The 16,655-nt window shown below is 39.6% G+C and overlaps 1 protein-coding gene across 1 annotated transcript in view; it reads right to left on the bottom strand.

Annotated features, from left to right (window-relative positions):
* MYO16 (myosin XVI) overlaps positions 1–2,568 on the bottom strand; it is a 327,773-nt gene extending 325,205 nt beyond the window's left edge. The window contains exon 1 of the mRNA XM_014944223.1: positions 2,305–2,568. Within this exon, the coding sequence (XP_014799709.1) occupies positions 2,305–2,332 (28 nt within the window). The 5' untranslated portion in view covers positions 2,333–2,568. The remainder of the gene's footprint in view (positions 1–2,304) is intronic.
* Between the last annotated feature and the right edge of the window lie 14,087 nt (positions 2,569–16,655).

A 16,655-nucleotide genomic window follows, 5' to 3' on the forward strand; every position in this document is an offset into this window, starting at 1 on the left:
GTGGGAGAAGTGCTCTGGAAAAAAGCAAGAATATTAGTAAAATTGTACTAATGCAGTAGGAGAATAGCTATAGCCCTTCTCAGCTCAGATTTCCACACTGAATCTCTGCATATTAAAAAACCAAAGTGCAAACACATGCAAAAGTCAGGCATGTAGCACTATAGTTCATAAAATGCTAGCTTTATAGAGCCATTTATTTATACCGTTTAGATACTTCTTCTCTCCCCAAAGCAGACCAAGAGACTGTGCTCTGCAAATGTCATTTCCTTCTGATACAGAAATCATCAGTGAAATGGATTGAAAAAAAAGCAGGGTATGAAGAGTCACATCTCAACCCCTGTGAGGTTTGGCTGCTCTCAGAAGATCTCAGAACATTGCTGGTGCTGCCACCCTGCCCTCAGCCCTGGCCCATATTTCGCCCCAGCTTTCCGCCAAACACAAACATCAGCAACACTATTGACATATTAAGTCAAATGGTAATGCTCAAGGGAGGATCACAGAGGAAGCCTTTCTCCTCTAATGACAGGTAGAGATGGAAGTTCATTTGCTAGTTCTACAGGGAGAAGCACAGGCAGCAAAAAGCCCTTCTGGCAGACTCCTGCCAGCACCCATTGTCTTCTAAAGCACACTATTTGGAAGGAAAAATGCCATGTAGTAAAATACACCGATTTAGTGAGAAATCACCAATTATAAAATTCCAAATTCGGAAAAGAGGAAACGAATAATATTGCCAAAAACTAATGCTGTGCATTCACCTTTCCCTCTGCTTCTGCTGTGTTTTTGTCCTTCATCCCTGCCCTCTAACCAATGCAACGAATGCCCCAAGTAGTCATCATTTGCTTCCTCTTAATGAGAGAAACTCACGGTCATCCTAATCTCTTTCCAATTAAGGAACCTATAGCTTCATTGTAGAGTTACATATTTAATATGCTATTGAACACACACGCCCATATACATTTGCTACTGTTTCACTTTAAGAAAGTAATTCCAAAGTGAATAAAGACTGAACAATACTTTTCTGACATCTTCAAGATAGTTATTATGCTGCAAACTCATCATTTGCATTTATCAAATCTCATTACAGGCTCAAAGATGTATTCCTAGAATGCACCTTTAAAACTATGCAGTACAACTAATCTGTGCTTCTCTGCATGAACAGGGAGTGTAGGCTTGTAACTCCTACCAGTTTTAAAAGCAGTTCCATACACAAGTGCCATTGAAACCAGACAAGAGGAAACCCTCATAAATTATTTGTCCTTGAATTACTAAAATACTTCCAGGACACCCTAATTTCATATTAAAACATCAAAGAACCACATTAGTCATTTCTTAACTCTAACACAGTGGTTTTAAAATAGTTTCAGGAATATCCTTGGTACACTTAAGTCATCAAAGACCACAATCTGGGGAGAAAACCTTTTCCAGCAATCTGCTATTTGTCATGTAAAAACAGTGACATAATCACTAAAAGTCTGAAGTTTCCAAGTCCTGCAGTAAAAAATACCCATTGCTAACAAACTACTCCTGGCTGTCCAAAACAAGAATCTAAGCATTAATTCATTTATCTGATGCAAAACCAGCAATTTCCACTCAAACCCTGGCTGCTTTAAAAGGCAAAACCGAAAAGCTTAAAAAATGTGCAGCTAGGAAGACAAGCAGCCTTGATAGGCAGATCAAAAAAAGAAAAAAAAAAAATGCTGCTAGGAATTTGCTCTGCATTGAATCAATACATTTAGCATAGATCCTAATTTCAGTGTTTAAGGAGGCAGCCTGCATCATTCAAGGTTAAAAGTTCATTATTCAGTTTTCAGTTTGTCACACCAAATAGGCAAAAATTCTGAAAAGGAGGGGATACAGGCATTTGATCTACAATAAATGATGAGCTATGCTTATAATTCTGAAGCTATTCGCATTTGTATTACCCTTGTAAAGCACAAGAGCCATGTCCAAGGTTGTCCTTAAAGGCATCTTTAACATAATGCTACGAATGACACGTTACTTGGTTTTGGATATGATTTTCTTTGGTGACTAATTTAAACAAAAGTTTAAAAAGCTAATCAGCATGAACTTCAGAATGAGGGCTTTATCACACACACAATGAAGTTGCCTCCGAACAGAGGAGAAAAAGAAACACTGTGCTCTGCCTGCATATTCACATGCAAAGTAACAACTCCCCTTCCCCACTGACTACCACGTTGACATCATGCAGCATCTGCCTTCGACTGTTTGCATATGCATTAGAAAGACACACCTCAGAAAACAAAACGACAGTTTTAAAATCAAAATAACCGTTTTGTTACTTACAGCATTTGATAAAATGGTAATGAGACATTCTTTCATCTCAGGCTGTAGTCTTGCTACAGGTTTCAGCATTCTCTTCTGCTACAACTGTCATGCCCAGAAAATGCATTATTTAGAGCCCTTCCTCAGGTATCCAGTATACCTCAGAATACATTATTTAATGTAGTTTACGTTCCAGGATCTTGCAGAGGCTTCCAAGTCATCCTCACCCGACTGCTGGAGTTACGATAAACCTCTCTGCGTCTTGAACCATGACTACTGCACGTGCTATTGTAGCACAATTGATTGACACCGCTCCTAATCCCACATCCCCAGGAATAGAAAGATTTAATTGGTGTGCACTTGCAGCCACATTCTTCCAGCACTGAGGTGTGCTGCTGCACTGCGGCTCTCACAGTCCTGCCAGTTAATGGCTTTTCAATAGCTTTCAAATGGCAGCAAACTAAGCTTGATGAGTGGGCTCGAATGAAATAGCGGAACAAGGGATCTTAAATTTTATTTGTGCATGTTGCTCGTGTGCCAAATGTGACCAGATTCTTAGCTGGTACTAAAACAGGATTATTTTTAGTTGCCACCAGTTGCTGTGTGAATAGGAAATTGATATAGGTTGCCAAAAATAACCACCTTTTAGCATCACAGATCATTTTGCAATTTGTTGTAAGGTAAAAATCAGGATAGAGCTCACAGCCACGTTCACCCTCTCCTGGTTTACACATGGGTTCATTTAAATTGAGCTAAGAAAGACGCTTGTGTGTACATTCCTTGATGTGTTCTTGTTTTATCATCTCTTTGTATTACATTGCATCTTTTTCACAGATGGAATATTTGTGTCAGAAGAAAGAAACTGCAAGCTCTGCATGGTTTACAACATGATTTTGTGCATGTTATCAAATGATATTTTAACTACTAATTGTAAGATGAAATGCCTAAGAAAATGCATCACTAAGAATAAGTCCATACAATTATTTATCAGACTGTGGAATAAGTCACTGTATACTGACGCATTGCCCGGTTTCAGATTAAGGGCACACAAAAGGCAGACCTGCATTGTATTTTAAGCACCCAGGCTGCATCACCCTCTAAACACAATCCCTGCATTACTTTTTCAAGAACAGTCACCCAGGCATTTGGTTACTGCTTCTTCGAGAAGCCTGCAGCAGAACTACAGTAAAATATTTTTATAAAATCAAATCATAATTTTAAGATAACTGCGCTCAGAGGAGATGTACATTTGCTTCCTATGTGCCATGCTTACCACAGTCATCACTTCACTGAGAGCTGTTGTAAAGGCAAACTAGTAGCCCAGCCATACTTAAATCTTTTATTCCTCTGAAAGCTTCTTACCTACTATTTTGGATACATACCATTTTTAACAGCTACAAAGTGTTAAAGGGACTACAAAGGGAAAAGGGTCTAACTCATTAGTGAGGATTACTAATTCAGAAACTATTAACTATTCTGCAAAGTTCCCACAAGAACAGAAAGATGTATATTCAGAGGTTTCCAGTGATCCATTAGCAAAACCCTTAGGTGAAATCTCTCAGCTCCTAAGAGCCACATATTTCAGATCTGATTTTAGGTATAATATGCACCACAATCGTTTCTGAGAACTAATTATTTAGGTAGGGTTTTTTTCCTGAAAACATCATTTTTCAAAAAAAAAAAAAAAGAAAAAAATATCAAGAAATAACCAGGGAAATATATAAAACACAGTACAGTAATTACATTACCATGGAAACTTTTTACAGTAAAGCTCAGAAGTCCAAAGGAATTAAATCGCTCCAGATTTTCTTTCACACCTATACTGCACCAGACCAGTTTGGGACATATGGCTTATAAAATAAACATACAGAGTGTTTTAAGAGGCAATGTTAGTCATAGTTCATGAGCAAGTGTCAAGTAATCTGACAAAAAGCCATTTTTTGGTGAAGGCGTTCCTGACAGGTTCATCTCTGGTGGTACTGCCAGGCAGATAGACTGCCAGGTCTAATAACATCACACTTCCACCAACCATGCTGGCTAAAATCAGGAGGACTCTCGGTAACCACTGGTGTACAGGAGAAATGGACAAAGGATGATTTTCTGAAGACAGAAATAAAAGGGAGATGAGACATTTCTGATTTTGGCTTGAACAAAACGTGGAGAAAAAGTATTTGAGTCTGTTTCATTTCAGATCATAATATATGTGTTTATCTGTTGAATTGCCATAGTGAAAATTTAGGATGGTGGAACTTGTCTGTGATGAATTAGACTGTGTAGTCCAACCTGCAAGGAACAGGAGAGAATTCAACAAGGCCAAGTGCAAGGTCCTGCACCTGTGTTGGGCAACCCCCAGTATCAATACAGGCTGGGGGATGAAGGGATTGAGAGCAGCCCTGAGGAGAACTTGGGAGTGCTGGTGAATAAAAAGCTCAAAATGAGCTGGCAATGTACACTTGCAGCCCAGAAAGTCAAACGCATCCTGGGCTGCATCAAAGAAACATGGCCAGCAGGTCCAGGGAGGTGATTCTACCCCTCTACTCTGCCCTGCTGAAACTCCACCTGGAGTACTGTGTCCACCTCTGGAGAACTCACCACAGGTCCAGAGGAGGATCACAAAAATTATCAGAGGGTTGGAACATCTCTCCTATGAAGAAAGGCTGAGAGAGTTGGGGTTATTCAGCCTGGAGAAGAGAAGGCTCTGGGGAGATCTTATTGCAGCCTTTCAGTACTTAAAGAAAGATGGGGACAAACTTTTTAGTAGAACCTGTTGAGATAGGAGAAGGAATAATGGTTTTAAACTAAAAAAGATTTAGACTTGATATAAGGAAGATATTTTTTACGATGAGGGTGGTAAAACAGTGGGACAGGTTTCCCAGGGGTGGTGGTAGATACCCCATCTCTGGAAACATTCTAGGTCAGGCTGGACGGGACTCTGAGCGACCTGATCTAGTTGAAGATGTCCCTGCTCATTGCAGGGGCATTGGATTAGATGACCTTTAAAGGTCCCTTCCAACTCAAATGATTGATTCTATAGTCCCTTACAGAGAGTATCAAGGTACAGGACAGACTCCTGAATGCTGCAAGCCATTCGCTTCATATTTACATCAGGCTAACTGGGAACAGAGATGCTGTCTATAGGGCCAAAACCTAATGTATTTCTTCTCTCCTAATATGCCCTAGGTCAATGTAAGCAGGGAAGCAGGTGAGGTTGTTTGACAAGGGAGGGTCTGCAAGGCTACACTGTAGCTTGGGCCTTTTAGCTGGATCTTCAGACTGTGCAATTCCATAGGGCACCATGGACCCACTCTCTCCCCTTTTCTGGACTCCCTATGCTAAATGTGTGGTCAGCTGCTGAAGTAGTTTTATTACATGGGTAATTATCATTTGCAAAGACTTTGCAAAACAGGAGAAAGTTTAAATGGAAAGAAACCAGTATTGTATATTGCTGTCAGCAGGAGGTTTTGATGCGTTAAATGAGCACAAAAATGAGGAGGGAAAAAAGGTCCTAAAGAAATGGTAAAGGAAAATAAAATGGAGAATGAAGAGAAATAAGAATAAGGGATAAATGCTAGTGCAGAGACAGGATGGACCTTGAGGAGAAGCGACACCTAAACTTAAGGCAAAAGGATACCAGAACAGAAATACCAAAGAGGAAGAAATCTGGTCTACCTTTTGGAAAGACAATCTTTTGGTAGGCGGCAAGCAGAGAAAGGACAGAGAAGAAACTGCAGTACTCATAGTGCTGGATGTCCATGTCATAAATAAAGAACTCAGGTGTGAGAACAAAAATAAAGATTTAAGTTTCTGAGAGGAGTCCAAAGGAGAGAATATTTTGCCATCAGTGAATATTTTGCCATCAGTGATTTTACAAAGCCAATTGTACAGTTTGCTTACTCACACAAAAAGGGATAATAGTCATATTAGGTATTTTATCCTCAGCAAGAAAAAAGGAAATCTGAAGAAAAAAACCCAGAAGATATTACCAAGACTTAAAATCCAACCATGTAAAATACGGAAGTATATGTGGGCAAGCTCCAAGTGCATTGTAAAACTGCTTTCTCTGAACGTTGGGGAACATAGGCACATTTTCACTCACAGCCCCACTGGTTTCAAGAGAACTACTCCAGTGTTTTAGTCTACAGAGAGGCTCAAGTGTACTTGGACTGGGGGATAAAGACTGAGCTGGTATTAAACCTGGTAATAAAACAGTTCATATTAATGTATTTGATTTTGTCCAGCTTACCAAAAATAAAGATAAAAAAGAATCAAGACACATTTAGCCCTTCTGAAAAAGTCCTTCCTACCTCTCCCTATAGAAAGAAAACATCCACTTTCATGCTATGTAAAAATCAGGCATTCAATGAAATTACAAATTTTTACAACAGAATCTTGGAATTCATCACCAGGAAAGCTTTTTGTATTAAGATAAACACACATTTACAGATTGTCATCTCAGAGTAGACACTGTTTCCACATCTCAATTTCCAAGTCTCAAAGCCTGTCTTAGAAAAAGCACCTGTGAAATGTTTCCTACGACAACCTAACAAACAAAACCACTGCTTAAAAAAAGGTTTTGCTGTCAAGAACTGACATGCTGTATTGTATTCATGTCATGTAAATATTTTGCTACTCTTCAGTGTCGTCTGGTGTCACAAACAACTGAACAGCTAATATTTTTATCATCTTAGTATTTTGCTATTCACATCTATCTGGAAGATTTTGATACAAAAATACAGAACTATCTGAAAGATATTTGATAATGAAAAAAACACTGTAACTACTGGTTTTAAAAACATGACAGATGCTCCTCAATTATGCCATTTTCATTCAGTGCAACAAAGGTTGCTATATTCCTTCAGATGTTACAACTTCATTGCATTACTTATGGGTTTAGGAGTGCAGACAAAAAAAAAAATGGAACGCAGAGTAACGTTAACGTTGCTTGTATATTTTGACAAGTGATACTGCTTAGCAATCAATCCTTGCCCATGCTGCCCAGCTGCCAACAAGCCACGCTTCAGATAACATCTGGTAGTTGTGTGCTCATCAGGAAGCTAGGGATGAGCCACAGCAGATGCAGATACTTAGCAAGAAGGACTCTATACTAATTTTCTCTACATGAGTCACAGCAGAACAAAACACAGCAGTTTTTTCCAAATAGATTTTCAGATGAATTGGCCTGCAAGATGGATGCAAGGTTTGCTCCACAGATAGCAGCAACAAACCAAAACTAATCACTCAGCCACTCCGAGTGTGGTTGACCCCTAGAGAACCAGATGACTCTTCCTTTTCTCTGCCTCCAACCTTTGCATACTTTCTTCCTCTGCCATTTCACTGGAAATGCCTTGATTTTTCAAGAAGAAGGAGATCTTCCTCCCATTCTTCTACCACTGGATCAAACCCTTACAGAATAACAAAAGTGAAAACCCCCTTTTTATTCTTCTCTGTTAACTGTTATAACTGAATGTATATGGGTGGACTAATCCATAATTATTTTTAATGGGTAGGAAACAGCAAATTAAAATCACAGGACACTATTACCCAGTACTGATGAAGTTTGCAAAATTACTAGCAGAAGTTATGTGCCAGTTGAGAGAACTACTTGCTTCCTCCCACACTCAAAATGACCATTTTTAGGCTGCATGTGGATCTTTCTAGCAGTTCCTTAACTGGATGAGACAAAGAAGTTATCACTTGTGGTGGGAGAGTCCAGAACAGAGTAATAACAAGGCCAAATACTAGAAAGAAATCCCCATAGTCTCATATATGGTTAGTCCTATCTTTAGCACTGGTAGTGACTCAATAATGAATTTTTTCATTACAATCTGTGTATAAATTTTTTTTAAATTAGATTTCTTACAAGAGTTGAGGTAAGGATGTTACAGACTTTTTTATAGGAAAAGCCCCTTGGGAGATTGAAAAGAAACTATCAAGACACTTGTTAAAATAAGCAGAAAAACACGACAGCCATCACAACCACTAGACACAAGAAAAAATGAAAAAAAAAAATCATGAATTTCCATATAAAAGAGTTATTATATGATCAGACAGACATTTTTTTAAGTTATAATATTCAGGAAAGAAATAGACAAAGGTAAGAATTCAGTTCATCATGCAAAGTGCATTTTTATCCTCCTGGTCATTAGCAAATGCCATGACTCACTGCATTGTGTCCCTGTTTGGTGGTTTTTTTTTTTCCTTTTCTATTTGGTTTGATAGTTTTAAAACCAGGAGACAAATAATGACCACACTAGAGGATTGATAAAAAACCAAGAACAGAACAGAAGGAATTTGTGTATCCTTTATCGGGGCATATGTTACTAGAACAACGTAAATCTTGAAGAGAAAACTTGGAAGGACCACAGAAGTTAGCAGAAGAAAGCGTTCCTAATTTAGGAAAAAATAACTTCAGCAGCAGAAAAAGCTGAGGAAGGAAGTGACAGGATCATACTCTCTGGGACTGCAGGACAGCACAGAGGATGGTGTGGCAATTGATGATCTCAAAGAAAACTAATAGCAGGTGCTCCAAAGGGAAAAAAAGGGAATTGATATTGAAAATTTGTAAGGGGTGGTAAAGTGACAGAAGTTTAAACTAGCCAATCATGACATCCTACTTGGATTTGATAGGTTAAATTTTCACATACACACAGAAAACAAAAAAAAACCACCAACGCAGAAAACAAATCCAACCAAAACCAGAACACTTGCACCATATCAAGTGCTTTAGACCAAGAACAGGAACTAAATTTTAACTGACATTCCAAGATACTGAGGGGAGTTCTGTAGATACAGGATGAATATTGGACAATATTTTATTGTCCTGACAATTATGATGTACATAATAGTTTCAATATAAACACTGTAATCAAAATAAGATATTATGAATTATATAAAAAAATAAAATTAGGCAAAAAGAGCTACCCAAGACCTATTTTATTTTCTGATATTTTTACTGTCCTTTTTATGTCGTATTAAAGACAATATTGCTTCTTTTTTGGAGCCTTTCTGCACTCCATTCTTCATGTAACTCAGTGCAACTTGTTAATGCATGCTTGGCTCCCATTTTTTTCTTATGAATGAAGCACAGAGCAGAAATGGGTGTTAAGGAGGGATGGGGTGCAAGGTGTGGAAAAATAAATGCCACTTTTAATAAATTGACAATGTTGCCAGATGTTCACAGTGTTACTACACACAGCTGGGATGGTCACTCTGATTCTGCACCTTCTCAAGTCTCTGATGGCCATATTTATTTATTTAATTCCTCTTTTTCCTTTGTCTGCATCAACACTTAAGATATTCAGCATTCTGACCAAGGCAACCAGGTGAATTGATGAGAATGATAATCAAATCAAAGGGTATGATGATAAGAACTTTTGGCATGATATAAGATAGCATGATATAGCTTGAAAATGATGTGTTCTAGTAGATAAACTCAGTGAACAAGAGAGAGAAAGAGTATTTACTGCACTCAGCATGAACATAATTGAGTTACATCTCATTCTCAAATTAGCAGAGAATAAATAAGGAGCTGGCAAAAATTAGGCAGCTGTTAAGGGAAGGAGAGGGGGAATGAGAGAGTTATATAAAGCTAGGAAATAGAAGCATGGTAAAATGACTATTAAAGCCACCGATTTATAGGGATGTCCAAGCAACACTGAGAAAGCAGTAAAACAATATAAATTTAATAAAATTATCTGAGGTCAAATTAAGGGCAGTCAGTGAGGTATAAACAAAGGCAGTCAGAAAGATGGTGGAAAAGAACTTCTCCCATGTGGACAGTGGGCAGGTCACAGCTGAGAAGCCAGTGAGTAAGAACAGAAAAAGGGAGGATTCCCCAAACACAGACTGAAGATGGTGTGGAGAGTGCTAAAGATTAATCAGTAACTACAGGACGCCTTGAGAATCAGTTCCTCCAAGGAGAAATTAATAGACTATTCAGGTCAGATTTCTGTGTTTTGTACAAACATGAAAAATAAAGACAAAATTCCTCAACTCAGCAAGCAGCTGAGTTACACATGAACAAGCAGAGAGTGAGGCAGCTTTGTACAGTTACTGCACATACCAGTAGAGCAGCAATAAACGTCAGCACACTATCTAAATTCAGTGAAAATTTAGATAGCCAGAATCCAGTTTTTCTATTTTATAATACTGTATTTCATGTTTTATTTCATTCCCCAATGATTTGAAAAGCTGTGGAACCTATCTTACAGAATAATGCATTTCTTTTCTTACTGGAATGGCTGGCTTTTCATAACAAACAGAAGATTCATTTCTTTGCTCTCAAATGAACACTTACTACTTTCAATCAAACACTGCATTAGAAAAGTAGTTACTATTCTAATATTCCTTTCTTGGAAATAGAATAGTAATTACCTATAATTTCAAACAGCAAAGGACACCGTAGAAGGTAACAAAAAAGAAATGCACAAACATAATGGGGTAAAACATGCCTATAAAAAAGAATTATCCAGTGGGCTAAATCACGTCACTCCAACTAATTTATATAGCTTTTTTTTTTTTTTTTTCATTTATAGCAGAGTTTGCCCTGAGAAAGAAAAAAAGTATTCAGCACCTTGCCGTCCTGGCAGAGGGCAAACTGCATAAGAAGTTACTTCCTTCTCCCTTTAGCCAAGATAGATACATTATGTTGAAATCTGCAAAGATTGCCCCTCAACACTGTATATTCTTAGAAGAAGAGAAAGCCACACAGGTCGGCACTAACTATAAACCATTCTTTCAGAATTCTTACATTTTTAACCTCAAAATCAGCAGGGGTTCTGTCATTGCCTTCAAAGGGAGCAAAGCTAAACCCTTTAAAGTAAATGAACTAAGATTATTGGAAAATCACATAAATGAGCTATCTTGGAAAAAAGAATTAGCAATTATGCATAGCACACCAAGACTAATTTGCATAACGCCTTTCAAATGCTCCTGTTGAACTTGATGTTAACTGGAGACAATGCATTTATCCATTTCTCAATAACTTTTTCATTTCAAAAACACTTTTTCTTATCATTACCAATGTATTTTTGTCAAATTTAAGGACAACATAGCAGTAAGCAACACTAATTTGACTAGAGAAATAAGTGGGATTTTTTTTTCACCAGCTCTACATCTAATCATAGAATCATTTAGGTCAGAAAAGACCTTTAAGATCATGAAGTCCAACTATTAACCTAACAGTGCCAAGTCCATCACTTAACCATGACCCTCAGCATTCTAATCTACACATCTTCTAAATACCTCCTGGAATGGCGACTCAACCACTTCCCTTGGCAGCCTGTTCCAATGTTTGACAACCCTTTCAGTGAAGAAATGTTTCCTAAATCTCCCCTGGCATGGCTTGAGGCCATTTCCTCCTGTTCTATTGCACGGAGAAGAGACCAACCCCCTACTCTCTAAAACCTCCTTTCAGGTAGTTGTAGGGAGCGGTAAGGTCTCCCCTCAGCCTCCTTTTCTCCAGGCTGAACAACTCCAGTTCCCTCAACCCCTTCTCATAAGACTGGTTCTCCACCCCCCTCACCAGCTTTGTTGCCCTTCTCTGGAGATGCTCCAGCACCTCAATGTCTTTCTTGTAGTGAGAGGCCGAAAACTAAACACAGTACTCAAGGTGGGACCTCACCAGTGGCGAGTACAGGGGGATGATCACTTCCCTAGTCTTGCTGGCCACACAATTTCTAATACAAGTCAGGATGCTAACAGCTGGCTTCGCCACCTGGGCACACTGTTGGCTCATATTCAATCTTATTGCCTGGACTCAAGTCAACTGTGGATGAGGCTCAGCATCCTACCCTTCAGGGTAGAAAGGCTCTACAGAGGGACCTGGACAGGTTGGACTGATGGGCCAAGGCCAATTCTATGGGGTTCAATAAGGCCAAGTGCCGGGTCCTGCATTTCAGTCACAACAACCCCAAGCAACACTACAGGCTTGGGGAAGAGTGGCTGGAAAGCTGCCCAGCAGAAAAGGACCTTGGAGTGTTGGCGGACAGCTTAAGATGAGCCAGCAGTGTGCCCAGGTGGCCAAGAAGGCCAACCGCATCCTGGCCTGTATCAGGAATAACATGGCCAGCAGGAGTGGGGAAGTCATCGTGCCTCTGTACTCAGCACTGGTGAGGCCCCACCTCGAGTCCTGTGTTCAGTTCTGGGCCCCTCACTACAAAAAGGACATTGAGCTGCTGGAGCATGTCCAGAGGAGAGCCACCAAGCTGGTGAGGGGTGTAGAGAACAAGTCATATGAGGAGAGGCTGAGGGAACTGGGCATGTTTAGTTTGGAGAAGAGGAAGCTGAGGGGAGACCTCATTGCCCTCTACAACTACCTGAAAGGAGGTTGTAGAGAGGTGGGTGTTGGCCTCTTCTCCCAAGTGAATGGTCTGAAGTTGCAGCAGGGGAGGTTTAGATGGGATATCAGGAAGAATTACTTTACTGAGAGGGTGGTCAGACACCAGAACAGCCTGCCCAGTTGAGTCACCATCCTTGGAGGTATTTAAGAAGCACGTAGATGTAGCACTTCAGGGCATGCTCTAGTGGCTGAGATTGTGGGGGTCTTTTGTGTGTGTATGGTTGGACTCTGTGATCTCAGAAGTCCTTTACAACCATGAAGATTTTGTGATTCTGTGATCTTTACTGTCAGTCCTTCTGGGTCTCCCATCTATGTAAATCAAACATAACAATAACAAAGGTTTACTGAATTCAGCTCCTTATACTTTAAGGAGAAAAAAGGTTTACTAAATTCAGCTCCTTATACTTTAAGGAGAAAAATAATCATGTGCTAAATAATGTTGACATTTGCTGAACCTAATTACAGTGTCTGAAACTAACACCTGTGTGGAGTGTTTCCTAAAGACAGTTTCATATTAGGATGCATTTAACCATCGGAATCAAATTTCAAAAAAGGGCTTTTAATATATGAAAAAAGTTATGAAGGCTTAGCAGACAGACATACCAATAATAATATGGAAACGTCCAAAGCTCTGTGATATTAAGATAATTTTTTTTTTAGTGTGCCTCTAGCTTTTTTCTCCTTTTGTTTAGGATACCATCCATAATGTAGAAATCAAGTTATACCTGGTTTTCCACGGTTCAGTCTAAAATGTATAGATACAGTTAGAATAGCTCAAAGTTGGCACAGGTCAAAGAGTGAGTAAACAGGGTCTTTCAAAGACTAACTCAAAAGATCAGTTAGCCTATAGGTATTTTCATCTCAGAGTGGCTAAACATCTTTGTTTGTGGTCTCAGTCAACAGCTGCTAGTGAACTGTGTGCAAAAACCACTTAAATGTTGGCATGAAACATGTTGATCAGTTTAAAAGGTAACAGAAAAATATGACACGGTAGATGCAGACATTTCACAGTGAGACTTGGGGTGACAAAGGTGGCAAGAGGATTTTCCTCACTGAGTTAAACTGCTGATATTAGACCCACAGAGAAAAGCAGGCAGCTCCTGATGTGCCAAAGGGATGCTGTATCCCATAAGGGTTCAAGACCTACATCCTGGCTAAGTGACACATTAATATACTCTGAAGAGATAAGTAAGACTGGGACCTTTGCAGACCTCAAAAAAAAAAAAAAAAAAAAAAAAAAAAAAAAAAAAAAAAAAAAAAAAAAAAAAAAAAAAAAAAAAAAAAAAAAAAAAAAAAAAGAAGGGAGAGATGGGCACTAAAAGGTGGTACTCCTCACCAGGAAGGGTGCAATCTGCTGAATGCGATCTGAGACATAAGGCAGAAAAAAAGAAGTGCCCTTGACCATGCAGCTCAGAAAATCTTCTGTAGCAAGTCAGCTGGACAGAAAGAAGAAGGTTTTTCAGATTCCAACTTTTTTATCAACAGATTAATAACTGGTTTTGCTTTTGCTGTTGTTGATCTTTCTTGTTGTTTCCTTCTTGTGTATGAATATTTGAGACTATTATCTACTTTGTATATTGTAAATATTTTTTTTTGTTTACAATTGTCTTAAACTACAAATAATTTCAAGGTAGTTAGCCAACATCAAAGCACTTTAACAAAAAAAGGATGATGATCTTAATACAGAAGGTGAAAGGACTCTGTAGTGAGCATCTAGGTTACCAGTGGAAACAGCGCTACAAACCATAGCTGTCTGATAACTTCCTCACACTATTCCTCAGATGAGCTGGCAGTTCCTGGCTTCCTAGTGATCCTCCACCTGTAAACTGAGAGCCCTGCAGCTCATCAAGATGCTCTCTGAAACACTGCAAACAATGACAAGGATTGCAAAACAGATTGAATAGTTCAAAAGTGCACTCCCGGAAAGAGATATATGTAGGGAGCAAGGTACACTTGGATTATCTCAGCTATTAAGCAGAGTTACTAGCTATTCTGCTGCAACAAATAATCCATAGCCCACTGCCAGAGTCACAGGGTTGGAAGCTGCCACCCTCTTCACAGACATTTTTCTTTCCCTTGATTCTTCCCCATACACACAGAGGTACACAAGTCAAGAAAGAAATGCTTTCCTCCCCAAAAGCAGCTTTTAAAGTGCAGGGTTTAAACAACAAACACTGCTTTTTTAGTTACTCTCTCATTTGAGGGAGTTTGCATTGTACTCTTCCAGCTCTTCTTCATAAGATCATGTCCCAGAGACTTGACAGCACTTTTTTTTTTTCTTCCCTATTTTATCAGCAGGGTGCAAAGAAATGGTGCTGCAGAGGATCACATCCTCACATCAGCTGTGAGGATGACAGTATCAGAAAACTGAAGGCAAGAGAGAGAGTGCTCTCGAGGTGTACTCCTTCCAGTCCTTCTCTGATGAATACACCCTGAGCTGGTCACAATGGAAGAGAAAGGCAAACCCGCAGCTGTTCCCTCTGTGTCCCCACCAGCTGCCCTGAACATCTCAAGGGTAGAGAAACCAGAGAGAAGGGTGAATGGCTGGCTGACAGCTGTAGGGCTCTTGTGAGGCCATCCATCAGTTTGGCGCCAGTTGGCCACCTCCTTGTGACTCACAGGCCAGGGCAGCTGCCATGGGGAAAGCAGAGCCAGGGACAGTAGCCCTCAGGTGTTAGCTCAGCCCACCACAGGTTCTCCCAACACAACAGCAGCATAGCAAGGGCTGGCAGGGAGGTAAAGCAGAGATTTGCAAGCCTATGGCTCACAGTTCTGCTCTGGTATCGCAGGCAGGTGATAGCTTATCAGTCCCTGACAATGATGTTTTACAGGAATCTTGCTGTAAGACCTAGAAGCAATACTCCTCATTGTAGGACACCTCCTAGGGCAATGGTGGGATGGAACACAGGAGAAGGGAAGCCTGAGAAACCATGAAGAGCAAAGAGCCTTGGTGGGAAGGAGGGGCAGAGCTGTGCCTGACTGAAATGAGATCAGAGCTGGAGAGGACAGAAGTGCTACAGCTGGGGAGCTGCAGTAAATGAACATCTAATCTGGTTGAAAAACAGATTGTTTAATTTTTTTCCTTACCAATGAAAATTTGAGGGGTAGAAGACTAGACGTTCAACAACTGTGAAGTGAAGGTAGCTCTGCTTTGAAATGCATTAGCCTAAGACTAACTCTCCACTTCAACTATTTGCATGATATTCCCTTACACATGAGAATGGGCTTTTTCTTGCCAAAGCTTCATTTTAAAAAATGTCTCTTGGAAATCTTCCAGAATCCCTGACCGTGACGGTTTGGTGCCTTTGAGTTTTTACTCACAACCCACTATACTTCGAAGACAAAAGAAAGTGGCAGATCCTCCCTGGTAAGGAACATTGCCTTTCCATTTAGCTGTTTTGGCCACTTGCTGTGTGGTTGTGTACCAAGAAGGGCACTTGTGGAATATTCCTGCTGATTAATATGTTAAGTTAATAACATGCTCTTCTTGTAACAATAAGCATCTCTACAGCTGATTTCCTGTATCTTTTGGGGCCTTTTTATAATATTCATAGAAATAAATTAATCTTCTCAAGGAAACTTTAAAACAAAATCTGAGGACAAAATCTCTTGTGTAACTTGCTAAAACAGTAGGTTTGTTGTGCACAGAGAGGATTTGCTGGCAAATGCACACAGGCTACTGTTTGAATAGGTAATGTCATGGTCCATCTACTGCTCTTGGATGACCCAATTGTACTTATCCTCCCGTAGGAATGCCACAAAGAACTGCAGTGTTCGTTTTTATAGAGTATGAAGTATGCAAGAAGAAAATCAGTGTGAAAGCTGGACTATATTCCTTCCAGTTTCTGTTAAGATCTACATCTGAAAGGAATAACAACCCATCAAGGAAGACAATTTAACTCTGTTAATACTGAAGTTTTGAAAGGCAGCACAAAGACTGTCTAACTCTCTATGGCATTGCAGTTCTCATTTCTCACAAACTAGGTAAAGAAAGCTTAGCTATTTCAGATGATCCATGTTATTTAACTGTAGC

This window comes from Calidris pugnax, unplaced genomic scaffold (assembly GCF_001431845.1).
Source record: "Calidris pugnax isolate Ruff unplaced genomic scaffold, ASM143184v1 scaffold69, whole genome shotgun sequence".
Lineage (NCBI taxonomy): Eukaryota > Metazoa > Chordata > Aves > Charadriiformes > Scolopacidae > Calidris > Calidris pugnax.